This window comes from Fringilla coelebs (assembly GCF_963513975.1).
Source record: "Fringilla coelebs genome assembly, chromosome: 14".
Taxonomy (NCBI): Eukaryota; Metazoa; Chordata; class Aves; order Passeriformes; family Fringillidae; genus Fringilla; species Fringilla coelebs.
Genome location: NC_140040.1, coordinates 18,175,624 through 18,194,993, shown reverse-complemented (window position 1 = coordinate 18,194,993; position 19,370 = coordinate 18,175,624). Strand labels below are relative to the sequence as shown.

Here is a 19,370-nt window from a genome sequence, read left to right as displayed (position 1 = left end):
GATGGGAATGACCTAAAGCCACAACAGCCTTATGAGCATCTCTGCACACCAGTGAGTGGCAGAGTGTGTGGCAGGAGTAAAGAAAATGTGGTAGTGTGTTTCCTTATTAAACAACAATATTTTAATGGACCACCACGATTTCAAAGCTGAATAATTATTTTAAATAAGGTATTGTACTATTACTTAATAAGGTAAATATGGCCTTAGTTGAGAAATAAAGAGAGAATGGAGTAAATGGCCTTTTTTTTAAAATTATTTTTGCAGCCTTAGTGGAGAAATTAAAGTATTAAAAAAAAATTGGATAACCAAAACCACTTCCTCCTTTTATTAAATCTATTCAAATTCACAAGGTTAAACACACTTTCTAAAACCTTTTTTTCCAAATCTGACACAGAGAGAAAAATGCATTCTGTTAGATCCAGAGCAGCTCAGGTGTGCCCCTCTAGGAAGGTCTCAGGGTTGGAGATCAAGTACATCTGCACTGCTGTGAGTTGTAAAACCAGAGCAGGTGTAGGGTGCACAATGGCCAGGGCAGCAGCTGAACCACGGCACCCCTTCCTCTCCAGAGCAGGTGAAGGCAAAGCAAAGCAAGACATTTTATTGCACCTCAGGGCCTGTCCCCAGAGCCTTTGGGAAAGGGATGTTTCATTTTTCAGCACCAGTCTGACCCAGTCCCCATGGAGAGCCCCAAGGGAGCTCCCTGCAGACACAGCATTTCATTCCAGCCTTCTCTGCAGTGGGGCAGGGGGATGCTCTGCAATGGGGCAGGGAGCTGGGAGAGCTCTGCAGTGGGGCAGGGAGCAGGGGAAGGTTCTGCAGTGGGGCAGGGAGCAGGAGGATGCTCTGGAGTGGGGCAGGGGGATGCTCTGCAGTGGGGCAGGGAGCTGGGGGATGCTCTGCAGTGGGGCAGGGGATGCTCTGCAGTGGGGCAGGGAGATGGGGATGCTCTGCAGTGGGGCAGGGAGCTGGGGATGCTCTGCAGTGTGGCAGGGAGCTGGGGAAGCTCTGCAGTGGGGCAGGGAGCTGGGGATGCTCTGCAGTGGGGCAGGGGGATGCTCTGCAGTGGGGCAGGGAGCTGGGGATGCTCTGCAGTGGGGCAGAGAGCAGGGGAGGCTCTGCAGTGGGGCAGGGAGCTGGTGAAGGTTCTGCAGTGGGGCAGGGAGCAGGAGATGCTCTGCAGTGGGGCAGGGAGAGGCTCTGCAGTGGGGCAGGGGGATGCTCTGCAGTGGGGCAGGGGGAGGCTCTGCAATGGGACAGGGAGCAGGGGATGCTCTGCAGTGGGGCAGGGAGCAGGGGATGCTCTGCAGTGGGGCAGGGAGCTGCGGATGCTCTGCAATGGGACAGGAGGATGCTCTGCAATGGGGCAGGGAGCTGGGGAAGTTCTGCAGTGGGGCAGGGAGCTGGGGAAGGTTCTGCAGTGGGGCAGGGAGCAGGGGATGCTCTGCAGTGGGGCAGGGGGATGCTCTGCAATGGGGCAGGGAGCTGGGGATGCTCTGCAATGGGGCAGGGGATGCCCTGCAGTGGGGCAGGGAGCTGGGGAAGCGCTGCAGTGGGGCAGGGGGAGGCTCTGCAGTGGGGCAGGGGATGCCCTGCAGTGTGGCAGGAAGCTGGGGATGCTCTGCAGTGGGGCAGGGGGAGGCTCTGCAGTGGGGCAGGGGGAGGCTCTGCAGTGGGGCAGGGGGAGGCTCTGCAGTGGGGCAGGGGGATGCTCTGCAGTGGGGCAGGGGGAGGCTCTGCAGTGGGGCAGGGGGATGCTCTGCAGTGGGGCAGGGGGATGCTCTGCAATGGGGCAGGGAGCAGGAGATGCTCTGCAGTGGGGCAGGGGGATGCTCTGCAGTGGGGCAGGGAGCTGGGGAAGCTCTGCAGTGGGGCAGGGGATGCTCTGCAGTGGGGCAGGGAGCTGGGATGCTCTGCATCCCCCCAGACCTACCAGGCCCCCCAGCTGCCTGACCCCTCCCTGCTGTCTGGGCTGGCTGTGCTCTCTGGGTTTCTCACCTGCCCTCCCCACTCTCCCATCAGGAACCTGCCTCGTGCCATTTTCATTTCCATCCCCCTGGTGACATTCGTGTACACCTTCACCAACATTGCTTATTTCACTGCCATGTCTCCCCAGGAGCTCTTGGCCTCCAACGCTGTGGCTGTAGTAAGTAAAACCACTCCCTGCATGTCCAGACACACTTTGATTTCAGTGCTGTGCTTTGCAGTGTGTTTCAGTTTCTCTGCCTTCTGTTGCTTTAGACATTTGGTGAAAAGTTACTGGGCTATTTTTCCTGGGTTATGCCAGTCTCAGTGGCCCTATCTACATTTGGAGGAATAAATGGATACCTTTTTACCTCATCAAGGTTAGATGGAGTACAATTTTATCAACGTTATCTCATTTGGGGAGGGGCTGTTTGAATTGCATTTGCTAGAGAAATGCTAGCTAGACTTTTTGGATGTTGTAGAGCGTGAGTTTGTTGCTGGGTGTGTCGGATACAATCAGTTATGAATTATTCTGTTTCAAATCAGCAAATGTAATATTGAATCGCGACGTTTCTTGCAAATTAATCCTCATGAGTTATTGAAAGTGTTTGCAGGTGTGGGATAATTCACAGTGAGAGCTTTAGCACGGAACCAAAGTAATTTTCTGTCAATAAAGTTCCAGTAGCTCACAGCTGAACTGTGCTTTGCTCAAGGAGGAGTTTTGGGGCCTGGTGCTGTACCCAGCTACAGGCATTTTAATGCTGGAAAATCACCTTTCAAGCAAGATGCTTTGCATGCATACTGCTGAGAGCTGGGCCAGAACCTGTAAAGTCTGTAAGATTGTAATCAATAAAGTCTGTTTATAATAACCCACCTGTCTGAATTTAATTTAGAAATTACAAAGTTTTTTTGAGAAATAACTTGGGAAAATTATTTATCCCAACCCTTCCATGGGCACAATGAAATGCAACAAAGCAGAGTGCATATGTAACAGGCTATACACTTAAAAGTGAAAAGCTGAGGCGTGTTAAACCTTATCCAAACCCCTTTTGGCACTGTAAATACCCACACAACCTTCAGAGCCATCAGCCCCCACTGGGTAAAAGACAATGCTGGCCAGCAGACGGCCCTTGGAGGTGTTTTGGCATCTCAGAGCAGGTGACATTCGCTGTTAAAGGCCTTGCACACTGCAGGGCTCACCTTAAATCCCTTTCCCCAGCCTCCAGCTGCCTCTGCAGCTGCAGCCACAGCTTCTTCCAGTGAGAGAACCAAAGCAGGTGTTGGGACAAGAGGGGCTGGCAGGTGTGGCTAGGGGCTGAGAGGCTGTGGCACCCCCAGTGGGCTCATCATGACCTCTCTTGTTTCCAGGCTGTGTTTCTCTGGTGCTCGGGAAGGCCACCTGCCCAGCTTGCTGGCCATGATCCACGTCAAGAACTGCACACCCATCCCTGCCCTCCTCATCTGTGTAAGTTACCATCCCTCACAGACCCTGAACCACGGAGAGGTGAGCTGGGAAATCCCTCCAGAGGTGGCTGTACCCCAGGGGAGGAGCAGGGGGTCACCCTGAATGGCAGCAGGCAGGTGCCAGCTGAGAGAGAAGCAGCCTTCAGCCTCAGGAATAATTCCTCTTCCTCCTCCCAGTGCAGTCTAAGTCATTAATTCTCATCCTGTAACAGGGACTGGCTGTTGAAACACAGACACTTCATTTAAGGAAAGACAAGCTCCTTAGACCTGTTTCCTGCTTCCCAGCAGAATTTGGGAACCTCCTTGGTCACTGACCCCCCCAGCAGGGCTGCTTGAGGTGCTGCCCCCAAAGGCAGAGGTGTCCCAGGGAAAGGACAAAAATTCCAAAAATTACTTTCAGCAACCCAAACACCTTGTGAGGGGGAGCCAGGCAGTTCTCTGGGGGTACAGGGATTTCTTTCCACAGGCTAAAAATTAAGTAGGGGTGATGATCAGAGCAGGGAATCTGCAGAAAGGCACACCAGGCAGACAAGGGGTGACCTGCCAAGCCCAGACACCCAGGGGCAGCTGTGCTCCTGCTGTGCTCCATGGCAAAAAAGCTCCCCTCACTTCTTAGACAGCAGAAATTTCCACGGTGCTGATGACTCAGGGAATTATTATTCAAAACAAAGAGCTTTGGATGCTTTTATTGATAGTGCAACTGCAGTGTGTGAAGGGTTTTACAGGGGCATTGAAGAGGATAAAGAGGAAAATGATTTGTGCTGCTGCCATCCATGGCCACAGGGCCCAAGGAAAGGAATTCCCAGAGGGCATTTGCTTGAAATCTTGGCTGATCAAGGGCTGCCAGCTGCAGATTTGCCACTGATATGGAAACCACAAGGGTTTGACCCCAGATGCATGCCTACACATCTCCTGGCTCCAACAGCAGTTCTGGCACAATACACTCATACAAAAATTCACCAAATAAGCTCTTTTTTTTTCCACCATAAAAACTCATTCCACTTTTATGACAAAATATGTATTTTGTTGAGGTTTTATGGCATTCCTGAGGCTTAGTGCCCCTTCACAAACATCTTGTGTATTGCCCATTGAAGGTTTGGGGTGAACTGCCCTGGGCAGCCACCAAGGGATGGGATCCTCTGTTCTCCTTGGTCCTTGAAAATAAACCAGCTGAGGGTCAGAGGCTCTTTCTGCACCACCTTTATTCCCTTCCATTCCACCCCCCACACCCCTCTCCAGGCACAGGGGCTGGCACCCACCCCGTGGGGGGATCTGACAGCCCAGTGGCACTGTGCCCCTGCCAGTGACATCCCTGCAAAGCCCTCGGTGGCAGCAGGGAGCTCTGTGACACGTGTGACACACAGCAGGGCTCTGAGATGCTGCCCAATTTTAAATCCATTTTGTGCTCAGACAGTTCAAGGTGCTGAAATCCCCCTGCCAAGCCTGCAAGGCTTTGAAAGGGGGAGCAGAGGGACCAAGAGGGTGTTTGGCTGTGGTGGTGACAAATTCCAGAAACCTTCCCTCCTGGGAGGAATGGACTATTGAAATTAAGAAAAAAGGGACAGAAGCACAAAGGGAGGCTGGATCAACACAAACCAAATCTTGAGCACTCTCTGGAGGGATTTGGGTATTTAGTTTCCCTCAGTGTTCTCTGGGCTGGTGTTTTGTGCAGGTGAGTGCTCAGCCCCTGGGGTACCAGAGTGGGTGGGGGCTCTCCTGGGTTTACAGTGTTGATGCCTTTTTGCTGCTCCTAAAAATCACAAGCTGGCCACAGGTGCTGACAAGGAGTTCCCTTCACAAGGATCCTTAGGTGCACAGAAACGAAGATGTACATGTAACAAAGTGCAGACAATTTCTATATGTTTAACAAATTAGCATAACTGACAAGAAAACCCAATTAGAGGCATAAATGATGAGGTAATTCCCCCTCAGTTCAACACTTTCAATCCCCCCCCCCCCCTCAATTAGACAGGAACCAAACTTGGTTAATGAAAATGTGTCTCAGAGAGCTGGTTTCAACCTTGGCTTCCCAGAAAATCTAAACTTGGACCCCCAGCTTAGAGCCACAGGGGAAATTATCTTTCTGTCTAATAGAGTGGGTAAAAAGCTAGCTGTGAATAGTAGAATAGGCTACAGCACTAGAATTATATGTGTACAGCATGTAGAGAGAATACAACAGCAAAAAAGGTGAAAATCAATTCCCTATCAGCATTAGGCAGACAGAGAGTTCAAAAAAGCAAGCAAAAGCATGGAAATGTCCACCCTCCATCTGCCAGTGTCCAAACAGCAGCAATGCTCATAAGGCTCATGATGCTGATCAGCTGTGACACGAGCCAGCAGGAGAAAGGGCAAACCTCTAATTCCTTATAATACACAGAGCACCTGCAACAACACAGCACCTGAAACACAGCATGTGAGGTCTGAGAAACCCTTTCACCTGCAGTCCTCACCACAAGGTTCAACAGCTCTCAAAACACTTCACAGAAAAGGTGGAGTGGGAGCTTTGCCAGCCTGTCCAGCCATGGGCAGCAGAGACTCCTGTGTTTTTAAACAGCTCCTCCAGCCTCTGGCTTCAGCATGCCCCAAATCACCCCAAATACCCATTTAGCCCCAGCCCTGGGATAAGGAACAGAGCCCCAGGAAGATGCCCAGCAGGTGCCACAAACAAAGGGATTTTTAATGCTTTAATGGGATTTCTGCTTGGTTTTGCTGTCTTTAAGCTACTTTCCCTAGTAATGGCTGAAGAAGGCTGTGCTCCTCTCGTTGCAGTGTTTGGCCACACTCATCATCATGCTGGTTGGAGACACCTACACACTCATCAACTACGTGTCCTTCATCAACTACCTCTGCTATGGAGTGACCATCATTGGCCTGATCGTTCTACGCTGGAAGAAACCCAAAATCTTCAGACCTATCAAGGTGACACTGTCAAAGCTCAACCTCTTGGTCACAATGGGTGGGGTGGGAACACCTCCCAGACCATGTCCCAGAAGGACTGACAGGCAGATCTCCCGTGAGCTTGTTGGGATGGGCAGACAGGGGAACAGTGGTGGAGGGAAGGGGGCACAGCCTGGGGGGGCTGGAGCCTGCCCTGCCTGCAGCCCCCACATCCACCCAGCCCCTGCTGCTCTGCTCTGCTCTCTCCTGGCAGGTGAACCTCCTCATCCCCATCACCTACCTGGCCTTCTGGGCATTCCTGCTGGTCTTCAGCCTGTACTCTGAGCCCGTGGTCTGCGGGGTTGGGCTCATCATCATTCTGACTGGAGTGCCAGTGTTCTTCCTTGGAGTCTACTGGAGAAACAAACCAAAGTGTGTAAATAGGCTAATAGGTAAGCCAGCACTGTGTGCCTCCCTGCCCTCCCTGCTGGCACCAAACCAGCCAGGGAACTGCCAGGGGAGGCTGGCCACCCCTCTCAGCCACGGCAGCCCCTGGGCACAGAGTGGCCAGGCACTGCTCTGCCTTGGGCAGGTATTTTGCACACTCCTCTCATGCCTCTGTGCCCATGCACTCAGCTTGCTCACAGCAGCCTGCCCCAGGAAATACACAGGGTGTCACTTTATACACACAGAGGCTAACTGGGCAGTCAGCAAGGGACTGAGGAGTTTGTAGGACCTTTGCCCTCCCTCCTCCCACTGTGCACCAAGCCATGATGAGCTATCTCATCCTCAAATGTTTCTTACAAAGACTTACATTACCCCTCATATCAAATTGAAACTGCAAATAATCTTCTCTGTTTTTCTTGTGCTTGGTTTTTGATCACTTTGCTCCAAGGTGAGGACTTCCAAACAAGCACACTGCAGCCCTCTGCTCTCACTGCAGGGTTTCTGTCAGCTGCACTTGGCTGCACTGCCAGCAGCTCCCCACAGCCAGTGGTCACTGCAGCTGGGCTGACACAGTGCCAGGAGGGCTGGCAGCCATGCCATGCCATCCCCATCCATCCCATCCCTATGCCAATCCCGTCCCCATCCCATCCCCATCCCATCTCATCCCATCCCTATGCCAATCCCATCCCTATCCCGTCCCCATCCCATCCCAATCCACCCCATCCTATCCCATCCCCATTCCCCATCCCCATTCCGTCCCCATGCCCATCCCATCCCCATTCCCCATCCCCATTCCCCATCCCCATTCCCCATCCCCCATCCCCATTCCCCATCCACCATCCCCCATCTCCATTCCTCATCCCCATGCCCATCCCATCCCATTCCCATTCCCCATTCCCCATCCCCCATTCCCATCTCCATTCCCCATCTCCATCCCCATTCTGTCCCCACGCCCATCCCATCCCCATTCCCCATCCCCGTCCCATCTCCATTCCCCATTCCCCATCCCCATCCCATCCCAATCCACCCCATCCTATCCCATCCCCATTCCCCATCCCCATTCCGTCCCCATGCCCATCCCATCCCCATTCCCCATCCCCATTCCCCATCCCCATTCCCCATCCCCATTCCCCATCCCCCATCCCCATTCCCCATCCACCATCCCCCATCTCCATTCCTCATCCCCATGCCCATCCCATCCCATTCCCATTCCCCATTCCCCATCCCCCATTCCCATCTCCATTCCCCATCTCCATCCCCATTCTGTCCCCACGCCCATCCCATCCCCATTCCCCATCCCCGTCCCATCTCCATTCCCCATTCCCCATCCCCATTCCATCCCCATTCCCATTCCATTCCCATCCCCATCCCCCATTCCCCATCCCCCATCCCCCATTCCCATTCCCCATTCCATCCCCATGCCCATCCCCATTCCCCATCCCCATTCCCCATCCCTATCCCCATCCCCATCCCTATGCCAATCCCATCCCCATTCCCCATTCCCCATCCCCATGCCCATCCAGTCCCCATTCCCCATCCCCCATCCCCATTCCCCGTCCCCCATCCCCCATCCCCATCCTATCCCAATCCCATCCCCATCCCCATCCTATCCCATCCCCATCCCCTCCCCATCCCCATCCCATCAGCCTGCCATGGGCAGCACTGGCAGCTCTGTGAGGGGCTGGGGAAGGTGACCCTAGAGGTGTCCCTAAAGGTGTCCCTGGAGCTGTCCCCCCTTCATTTGCCCCTGCTCCAGGAGCACTCTGCAGACGGAGCTGGGCCAGCGGGGCAGTGCAGCTCCGTCCCCGGGGCAGTGCTCCAGCTCCCATCCCGTTTTTGTCCAGCAGACCCCAGCCCCAGTAACCCTGGTGATTTGCTCCCTGCAGAGTCCCTGACGTGCTGGGGGCAGAAGCTGTGTTTTGTGGTGTACCCTCAGTGTGGAAGTGCAGAGGAGGAGCGCTCCCACTCCTCCTCCTCCCACTCCTGGAGGCTGGTGAGTGACACAGCAGTGAGGAAATCACACCAGCGTGGCCTTTGAGGCTGAAGTGGCTTCTTGTTTACATGCTGATTTTTGAAAAAAAAAAAGTTTTTCTGGAAAAAAAAATTTGTTTTAGAGCACCAATAGTGAAGCCCATAAAATGAGCTACATCCTTTATGGCCTCTGTAGCTTTTAGCTATTCTCTAAGAAAAAAAATAATAAAAAAATTTTTAAAAAAAAGAAAAGAAAAGAAATAAAATGTAAAATAAGGAGCTGGTTGGTGGTTTTTTTTTTTTTTTTTTTCTGGCAGCGTTCTTGCTCAGCAGGGGAAAGCAGCACAGACACAGCTCTGGAATACTGATTTTAGTCACCATGAGGGTCCACCAGAGACACACAAATTTAGGCATTTCAAAACTAGGGCAGTTCCCAACACAAAATCTAAGTACAGAAATCAAGAGAAAGCAAAGAAACCTCTTGCTGTCCCTGGATGGGGTGAGTGCCCAGGAGGGTACAAGCCAAAGGATCAGGACCCCCCACACCTGGAGGAGCACAGCACCCCCAGCCCAGCTCCACAGAGCAGCACTGAGCACAGACAGCACCAACACCCCTGCACCCTCCAGCATCATTCTGTGACACAGAAAAAGGTACAGAGTGGTGAATCTCAGGTATGTCAGCTTTGTAGAGATCTGAATCTCAAGTTTTGCAGTGATCTAAATCTTAAGTGTCTCCATTTTGTAGAGATCAAAATCTCAGGTATCTCCTTTTTTGCAGTGATGTAAATCTCAACTGTCTCAGTTTTGCAGTGATCTAAATCTCAGGTAGCTCAGTTTTGAAGAGATCTAAATCCCAAGTGTCTCAGTTTTGCAGTGATGCAAATCCCAAGTGTCTCAGTTTTGTAGTGATGCAAATCCCAAGTGTCTCAGTTTTGCAGTGATGTAATCCCAAGTGTCTCAGTTTTATAGTGATGCAAATCCCAAGTGTCTCAGTTTTGTAGTGATGCAAATCCCAAGTGTCTCAGTTTTGCAGTGATGTAATCCCAAGTGTCTCAGTTTTATAGTGATGCAAATCCCAAGTGTCTCAGTTTTGTAGTGATGCAAATCCCAAGTGTCTCAGTTTTGCAGTGATGTAATCCCAAGTGTCTCAGTTTTGCAGTGATGTAATCCCAAGTGTCTCAGTTTTGCAGTGATGTAAATCTCAGCTCAGTTTTGCAGTGATGTAAATCCCAAGTGTCTCAGTTTTGCAGTGATGTAATCCCAAGTGTCTCAGTTGTGCAGAGATGGAAATCCCAAGTGTCTTATTTTGCAGTGATGCAGATCCCAAGTGTCTCAGTTTTGCAGTGATGCAAATCCCAAGTGTCTCAGTTTAGTGATGTAATCCCAAGTGTCTCAGTTTTGCAATGATGTAGATCCCAAGTGTCTCAGTTTTGCAGTGATGTAAATCCCAATCGTCTCAGTTTTGCAGTGATGTAATCCCAAGTGTCTCAGTTTTGCAGTGATGTAAATCCCAAGTGTCTCAGTTTTGCAGTGATGTAATCCCAAGTGTCTCATTTTGCAGGGATGTAGATCCCAATTGTCTCAGTTTTGCAGTGATGGAAATCCCAGGTGTCTCAGTTTTGCAGTGATGCAGATCCCAGGTGTCTCAGTTTTGCAGTGATGCAAATCCCAAGTGTCTCAGTTTTGCAATGATGTAGATCCCAAGTGTCTCAGTTTTGCAGTGATGTAATCCCAGGTGTCTCATTTTGCAGGGATGTAGATCCCAGGTGTCTCAGTTTTGCAGTGATGCAGATCCCAGGTGTCTCAGTTTTGCAGTGATGCAGATCCCAGGTGTCTCAGTTTTGCAGTGATGTAAATCCCAAGTGTCTCAGTTTTGCAGTGATGCAGATCCCAGGTGTCTCAGTTTTGCAGTGATGTAAATCCCAGGTGTCTCAGTTTTGCAGTGATGTAAATCCCAAGTGTCTCAGTTTTGCAGTGATGCAGATCCCAGGTGTCTCAGTTTTGCAGTGATGTGATCCCAGGTGTCTCAGTTTTGCAGTGATGCAAATCCCAAGTGTCTCAGCTTTGCAGTGATGTAATCCCAAGTGTCTCAGTTTTGCAGTGATGTAATCCCAAGTGTCTCAGTTTTGCAGTGATGTAATCCCAAGTGTCTCAGTTTTGCAGTGATGCAGATCCCAGGTGTCTCAGTTTTGCAGTGATGTAATCCCAAGTGTCTCAGTTTTGCAGAGATGGAAATCCCAAGTGTCTCAGTTTTGCAGTGATGTAAATCCCAAGTGTCTCAGTTTTGCAGTGATGTAATCCCAGGTGTCTCAGTTTGGAAGCCCTGCTGCAGGGCTGGAGGGTGTTCCTGCAGATCCCTGATGGGACAGGGCTCCTGCAGCACCCAGGAGCTCCAGCCTGGCCCAGGTGCCAGCTGGGGAGGACGGACAGGGCAGAGGTTTGCAGCAGGCTCAGCATGGAGCTCAAGACAAACCCAGGAGAGGACCCTGCTGCTCCTCCTGTCTCTTGGCAGGTGTCAGGTGGTGTCACCTTGCTGCAGAGACCAACTCCCCTTTCCAGCTGGGCTCAACCACGTACCACTCACACATCAGATGCTCCTCAGAAAGTGTTTTGCATATTTTATTTGTGCCATACACTAGGGGAAAAAAAAATTCATGCACTTTATTAATATATAGAGATTTGCTGCTGTAGCAGTATGGCCACTTTCACACCAAGGAATCTTCTAAAAATGCAAAATGTGAGAACAGCTCTGAGCTACTGTTCTTTCACAGTATTTGAAAACAAAACCTATCACATTCAGTAGCCTTGGTAACAACCATCTGAATGTAATAATTTTAAAAGTATCTTTCCGTGGCCCTGGCACAAAAATTATGGATTCATTATCTTGGTTAATTATTCAGAAATACTTTTGTAGTATAATAATAATAATCATAATATCTATATATTAAAATTCTATTCATCTCCATCTTTCAGATGGTAGACACTAAAAAGAAACAGCTTACATTCTTCTCTTTGTATAAAACTGTTAACTGTAAGAGATTAAAATGCATATTTAGCTAGAAAAGAAGGTGTGGGTTTTTGTGTATATATATGCACACATGTAAAGAAAGATTCCACATTTTAAATAATAGCATGAATATATAGTTTGTTAATGGAAATCATAAATATTCAGCTTGCTTTTAAAAAAAGTTCAGAGCAGACCTCCCTGTGGCTAAGCAGCACCTGAACCTTTAACTAATGTCAGAGGCTCTCATGATTAAATCTCCTTTTCCATAGCTCAAAATCCACTTTCTGAAGTATAATTTCCTACAGATTAATTCTTTCAAAACCTTTTCTAGCTAGTGGGAAAACTAAATGTGTTACAGCATCAGAAATACTGATTGCTTTCAGAACTGCTACGTTTTGGCATGGGTTTATTTTTGTTTGTTTAAACAGTTAAGGTATGGAAATCAGCCAGCAAGGAAACTTTGCAGCTCTTGAGACAAGTCTGCATGGTAATGAGAAAATTAATAATAATACTGATAGTAGTAATGCTGCAACAGCTACCAAGGCTTTTCTTGGCTGTTATATAAAGAAATCAAAAGCAGAATTAAAGAACAAATTCCTCATAATTGTTAATTGAGTTTGGCTCAAGTTTTCCCTGGTTATACTGACATGCTTTAAAAGTAACAACATTTGGCCTTAAATCAGAAAGCTTAATTTAGAAGAGGATGATTTACTAGACCTCATCTTTGAATTACATGCCAATCCCCAAAAAGTGTTCCACAATTTTTAGGAACAGCTTCATCTGTGCTCCCAGCATCACATACATTGAAGGCTTTGCAAAGGTTAATGCCTCATGTGCAGAATTTCTAACCACAGAAGCCAATGTACAGAATTAGAAATTTAAATTCATATGCTAAATGAAATTTAGCAGCACACTCAATCCATAGAAGAGATTTTTCCTAAAGACAAAGCAACTTGCCCCAAAGGAGAGATAATTGCTAGTATTTTAGAGCCCACTGAACAAACAGCCTGGAAACAGCTGGCACTGTCAGCAGGTTGAGAGTGCTGTGATACCTGACACAGAACCTGTGCTTCCAACAGGAGGGAGTTCAAATAAAGCTTGAATAGCAATACCATACTAGGTAAGCCTATATATTATGTGCTATTATATTTATAGAACATAAAATACCAGGGGGTGTAATGCAGAAAAATACTCTGGGGAGTATCAGCTGTAAGTCAGCCTGAGGCAAAGTCAGTAAAAAATGGATTGGATTATTCTTACCTGATTTATCACAGGAGTGAAAAAAGTGGCAACAGATACATCATCACTGTGCTACATGCTTTGCAAGACAGAAGTGGAGAAGATAAAATTCCAGGAGCTGAGTGGGCACTGTTGGGAAGCACAGGGAGAATGAGGCAGAGCTTCTGCTGGCTTGGCCACCCTCAAGCATTTTCAAAAACTTGATAAAGGAATTTGTTGTCTTGCATTCCCATTAGTACAGAAACCAGAAGAGTTTGATCTCAGAAGGATCAAGGGATGAGACTCACAGAATATTCTGAGTTGGGAGGGACCCAGGAGGAACATGGAACAGGCTCACAAGGGGATTGGGCTCAGAGCTCAGTTCCAGTTCAGAGCCTTCCTCCACCTGGGGACACCTGAGTCCCTGTGTATTTAATAACACATTAGACTGGGGAGCACCTTTCCAAAACATGTATCCAAAACCATGCAGAGCAGATTTCATCAGCCACATGTGGGAACTCAGCACATCGCTCTGGATGTCCAGAGCTACCCAGAGAACCCTTGGGGGGCTCAGAGGTTCTGGAATGTTGCCAAAAGCGCTTGGTGGCTTGACTTTGATCCCTCTAGGGATGTGCCACCTGTGTATGAGGATATGAGAATCACTGGGGTTTAAATGGTGTAGAGATAGTATAATTACAGGGTAAAACACAGGTTTTAAGGTTTTGGTACAGGGGGTTATGGAAACAAGATGGAGGAATCAGGGCCTATCTTGTGGTTCTTTCTTCTTCTTGTCATCCATTTTCTGTGTGATGCAGGCACTTGTGGATAGGTTCTTGGTGAAGGTACACTTGCCAACAAGGGTGAAAGGTATTGGGGGTTAAAGGTAAATATGATTTACGTAGGTTTTACTATAAAAAGACACGACTGCCCCGTGGGCGGTCAGAGTGCCTTTGGCTGCCTTGCTGGTCAGATCCCAGCTGGGCAGAGAGAAAACTTTGTAGATAAGAAATAATGAACAACCTTGAAGACCAAAAGTCAGAGAGTCCAGCCTCGTCCTTTGGAGCCTGATCTCAAACAGAACCATCCCACGTGTCTGGGCACAGACAGACAGACAGCCAGCCCGGACAGCCACACGCCCTGGTGCAGCTGCCAGCCCCAGGACAGGAGCTGGTGGCCCCAGGGAAGGTCACCTTTGCCTGGGGTGGGCTGGGCACCCAGGACAGAGCCACAGCCCAGCTCCAAACCAGCTAATGCCATGAGAGAAACGTGCTGAGAGCTGAGTTAAACAAAATAACTCACCTTCAAAGGAAAGACAACAACGAACAGCCAACCAGCCCCCACCAGACACGCTGTCCCACGCTTCGTATTTGGAGACCCTTGTCAAGGTATTTCTCACGTTTCACTTGCTGTTAAACCTTGGGAAAAAATCATTTGGTTTCCAGCCCCTTTGTACCAAGAACCAAATCAGAAACTTTGCTTAGAATTTGTCTTTTCCTGAAACTTTCGAGTTCAGAGAGTTGTGTCCTGTCTCCACCTCCAGCTGTGAGTACAGGCAAACCAAACTCTGGTTTTTAAACCTCCTGTCCTTGGTCCTTGACACCTCTCACCAGGGGTCTATCTTCAATGAGAAAATTCTGCACTTGGGAAATGGAAAATCCAAGAAGAAGGATTAGAAAGTGAGTGAAAAGATGGTGAGAGGCCAAAACCAAATTTGTCTTAAAGTCCTACATTAAAACATGGGGATAGAAGGGAGGGAGGGAGATCCAGAGGACATCATAAAGCAGGGAACACATAGTATAAAAGGGAATAAAATTAAACCTTCCACCACTCACCTCAGCCTTGGTAACCATTCAATCCCTGCAGCCAAGAACACAAGAGCCAGCACCTGAGGAGGGGAGAACAGCTCACTGAGCTGTCTGCTAGGGTGACAGACTGACAAAGAACAGGACACAAGGTGTGCTGCCTGCAAGGCTCAGGTTCAGACAGCTATTTGTACCAGATTTGAAATCTTGGCACTTACCCAGGAGATTAAAACTCAACTTCCAGCCAAGTCCAAAAGTCTTGAAAATGCAAAAGCAGTTTTTTCTCTCAGAGAAAGGTCTGATTAAAAAGTACCCAATTCCCTTCAGGCTTCTCAAGTGTGCCCCTTGGTTTGTTGTAAGACATATCTGTTGTACTGCACAGGCTGTCAAAACACTCCAGTATCATTTACAACTCTATTTCCACCTCACCATGGCTTAATCTCATTTCAGCCTCACTTCAGGGTATGATGGGATGGTTTGAAACATTAATGCTTCTGCCACTGTAGCTGAATGAACATTTCATGGCAAAACAAAACCTAGCACAGGCCAGGCTGGAAGGTGGCATCCCTCTGCACCAACCTGGGTCCTTCCATCCTTCATAATCCAGGATCATCACAAAGTCTGTCCAATTCCCTTCAATACAGATAAAGATTTCCAAGTCTGAGGAACACAGTTAACACAAAATAACTCAGCCTTCACCTTCTCCTGAAAAAGAGCAGGACAGAGCCAGCAGTGGCTCAAAGATACAGGGAAGGAAAAGCATCAGCAAAACAAGCATTGGCCTCAGAAAAGGGAGAGGCTGCAGTTCAGAAATTATTTTTTAACCACTCAGTTGTACACTTCAGGACTTCTTTTTTTTTTTTTTTTTAGTAGGGATATATGCATACATACACATCCAAGGCAGCTGTATACAACAGTGAATTTCCTAGAACCAAGATTTCACAGGTACTATTTCAAAAGTGATCTCCCTTTGACCAGCTTCAGCTACCAGATAAAGCAGATGATAAAAAAACACCCAGAGGTACAAAACCAAACCAAAATACACCCTCCCCCACCAAATTCATGTCCACACATGGAGTCATGGGTCAAGCTAAGACCGTGGGAGCAGAGTTTAGGAATCCTTAGGTGTGGAGAGTGACAGTCAGGAACCCACAGGCTCTGGGCATGTCAAATTTTATTAAAAATTAAGAGATCCAAAGCAAGGCAAAGCACAATGATGCCCAGCATCTTTCTGGCTTAGTATCTTGCTCAGTAGTCCAGGAAGCAGCAGCAGACACTGAAAAACATGATGCCACACCTGAACCATATGCCTGCTCACACACTATGGTAAAATGTTGTAACTAAATTAATATATACAATCCAAATTAAAAACAAAAACAACAACAAAAAAAAAGGCAAAAGGCAAAAAGCAGAGAACAGAAAGAGAGAACAAATATGCTTAAGGGATGTTGCAGAGTAATAGACAAGCAGGAAGGTACCAGAATTTCTAACAGAAATATTCCCTGCTTTAACAGCAGTACAGGAAATATTAAGGGAATCACTTTTCCCCTTTATGCTGCCTATGAGCTTGCATTCTTTTAAAACCAGTAGCTGTTCTTCTCTATTCAGAGGGGTTTTTTGGAAAGGGTTTTTTGTAGAAGGGTTGTTTGTGGCTTTTTTTTTTTGCTTGCTTGGACAGGGGAATATTGTATCTTAAAAAACCAAAACCAACTAAACAACTTAAACACTTTGTTTCCTGGCTACAAAAATCTTTAAAGAATTCAAAAAACCATTGCTAAAGTAACAAAAATGTTACCAAGTTTACTAGCTGATTAACTTAAGGTTGTAAAGTCTTTAAAGCGTTGTATTTCCACTTTTTTTTTTTTTTCCCTAATTTTAGGAAGTTTTGAATACAGGGAGGCAGTTTATATGAGAACTGAGGTGCCTTCAAGGATGGTTGATTCCCTGTCTAGCAGTTAGAAGATGTGGCAGAAGGGGAGACACACACGAAGGCAGACTTTGTGATTTACCCAGGTAATGACACCCCAGGGCACTGCACTGCACCTCTCTGTGCTCACAGTGCAAACAGAGAGATTTCCCTGTAAAATTAATACTGAATTTGTGGCTCTTCCCCTTGCAGGGGATGAGCTAGGAGAGAAAACTGCCCTGCAGCACACAGCACTCAGTGCTTGCACCAGGCTTGCACTTCTCCTTTTGCAAAGCTGTATGCAGTCCAGTAACGAGGGCTGTGAATACTTCTGTATGGTTCAACATCAAATTTTCATTAACCTGGACTTCTTTAAAGTTTCTAAAAGTAAAACCTTCTCAGTAAAATTTTCACTGAGTTACCAAATGAATCAATACACAAAATATGTATGATACACCTAAGAAATAATGTGAAGTTACACATCTTAGCTGTGCAGCAGCACTCTGAAGTACATGTTTCAATTTTATGAGCCTTATGATGGTGCTGGTTTAAGGTATGGCATGATCAGCATTATTTCATTATAGAAATATTTTTCTGTAACAGAAATAAATATACATGTATTTCTAAGGTCCTTCATATCTACACAGTATAAACCTTTAATCTTTCTCCTAGCTGTATTTAACCTTACACATACAAGGCTATGGATTTAAAATTACCTTTAGACAAAAAAAAAAAAAAAAAAAAGATACTAAAACCTGTAGCCTTTGATGGAAACAACTCCTCTGGCAGTGCAATGACTACAGTACATGGCCTTGCAAAAGTGGAATGTACCCAAAATGTTTACAAATGCTAGGAAAGCAAGATCTCTTTCAAAACTACATTTTCTTTGATGAAATGAGTTCTGATCACAGAAGAACCTGGAAAAAAATATTGAGCAGTATTTATTTGATGTAACTACAACTCTTGTTATGCATTTTGCCACAAGCCCTTCCTGGAATTAATGCCCTTAAGAATTTGAATCTTCTAATTCTGGAATGCACAGTATGAAACCAATTTGCAATAGCAGAGGAAAAAAGAAATCACTTCTATTTAATTCTTCTGTATTCCATTTTAGTAGGCCAAAGTCCTATTCCTTGTTTTTTTTTCAAGGCACTCCCCAGAGAAAGTCCTAGTGAAAGACCCAGGGCAAAATATTGCCCATTAAAGGAAATAATCTTGACACTTAGATGTCAATTGTTCACTGCAGAAGTCTGTTTGCCTCTACAGCCAGGAAAGTCCTGTGAGCAGCAGAACTCAGGCCCACAGATACCAAATTTCACAGGTTCAGTTAATAACTCTGCACAACTTGAATTCCTACAACAACAAGCAGGTTTTGGAGCACTTGGATATTTACAGAGCAGCAGCATCAACCTCCTTTAGAAAGCATTTTTGTGTGTCATAGTGTCAGGGAAGAACTGAAGCAGAGCCCTTGTCAGAGCAGGGACAGTCTGGCCACCAGAACAGGACCAAGCCATCACCCAGCAGAGTTCTGTCATTCTGCAGGGACTCCTCATTAATCAATGCCACCTTCTTACAGGTAAATAACTTGCTTACTTTTAGTAACACTCTAAAAAACAAAAAGGCACCAGTTTACATTTAAGTGTGTACAATTGACACAGCTTTAAAAATGGCTCTGATGTGTTTCAGTTCTTCAAAGAAAAAAAAAAACAAAAATAAAAAAGCAAAATAATGTTCTGTAAAAATAAAAGATAGATAATGGCTGGCTTAGATATCTGCACTTAGGTAGCAGATTTACAACCAAACATGTGAGACAGATTTTATTTCAAAATAAACCAGAAGTCTGATCCTGACCAAGTGCTCAGTGGTTTCCAGTGCAGCCCAAGGAGTTGTAAAGTCTCAGGGTCCTTCAGGCACTCAAAGTTGTGTCAGCATACTCAGAGAGTCCCTGGAAACACAAGGGAGGAGAGGACAAAGGGTAGAGAAGGAGGAAACAATTCTGCAACACTCCCAACATCAACATGAAGAAAATGCAACACATGACAATGCAAGAAAGAAATATTGCTGCAACTAAAACTCAATGCACTCCCCACTTATACTGAACACTGCTACACTCTCCTTACAAAGCCTTAGGAGCAGAAACACATGGTTTCATTCTGGGTGTTCCACACAGAAAATCTGAATTTAGTGGATGCTTGAAGGTACAGATGGCCATCAAAACATTCCTGAAGGGAGCAAAAGAACAGAGCAGTTTCTATGAAAGAAGAAGCTATAAGGGATTTTAATTCCTCCTAAGCATGTTTAATTAAAAATATTAAGTTTTAATTGAATTATTGTGCCTAGAAAGACAATGTTATTTGTAGCTTAGTACTCAGAGTTACAATGACTGGGGTCTCCCCCAGTTTCCAACAGAGTTCTCCAGTTCAGTAAGAACACTGAAAGGCAAAGAAACACTGAATGCAGAGTGAGTAAAGTACAAAAGAAATACCAGAGGATGGAGATGCCTCCAAAGTGCAGTGACACATTCCTGTTCTCCCAGCCCCTAACATCACATACTGGCCTACTTCTGCCCCACTGCAGTTTCAGGAATAGCAACAGTGACATAAACATGTCCCATTTAGCCTTGTACTGCACTCTCTGTGGCATTAAAGCACACTCATTTTTAGTGAGCACAGACATACCACCTACCATCAAACTGCCCTGCCACAAAAACAATGAA

General features: G+C 46.9%; 1 protein-coding gene across 1 annotated transcript in view; it reads left to right on the top strand.

The window, feature by feature from the left end:
* Positions 1-8,788, top strand: part of SLC7A10 (solute carrier family 7 member 10) — a gene marked incomplete at its 3' end in the record, with an annotated part of 40,544 nt that extends 31,756 nt beyond the window's left edge. The window contains exons 6-11 of the mRNA XM_084215254.1: positions 2,020-2,143; positions 2,239-2,342; positions 3,331-3,427; positions 6,196-6,345; positions 6,578-6,755; positions 8,637-8,788. Of these exons, the coding sequence (XP_084071380.1) occupies positions 2,020-2,143; positions 2,239-2,342; positions 3,331-3,427; positions 6,196-6,345; positions 6,578-6,755; positions 8,637-8,788 (805 nt within the window). The remainder of the gene's footprint in view (positions 1-2,019; positions 2,144-2,238; positions 2,343-3,330; positions 3,428-6,195; positions 6,346-6,577; positions 6,756-8,636) is intronic.
* Positions 8,789-19,370: the final 10,582 nt, after the last annotated feature.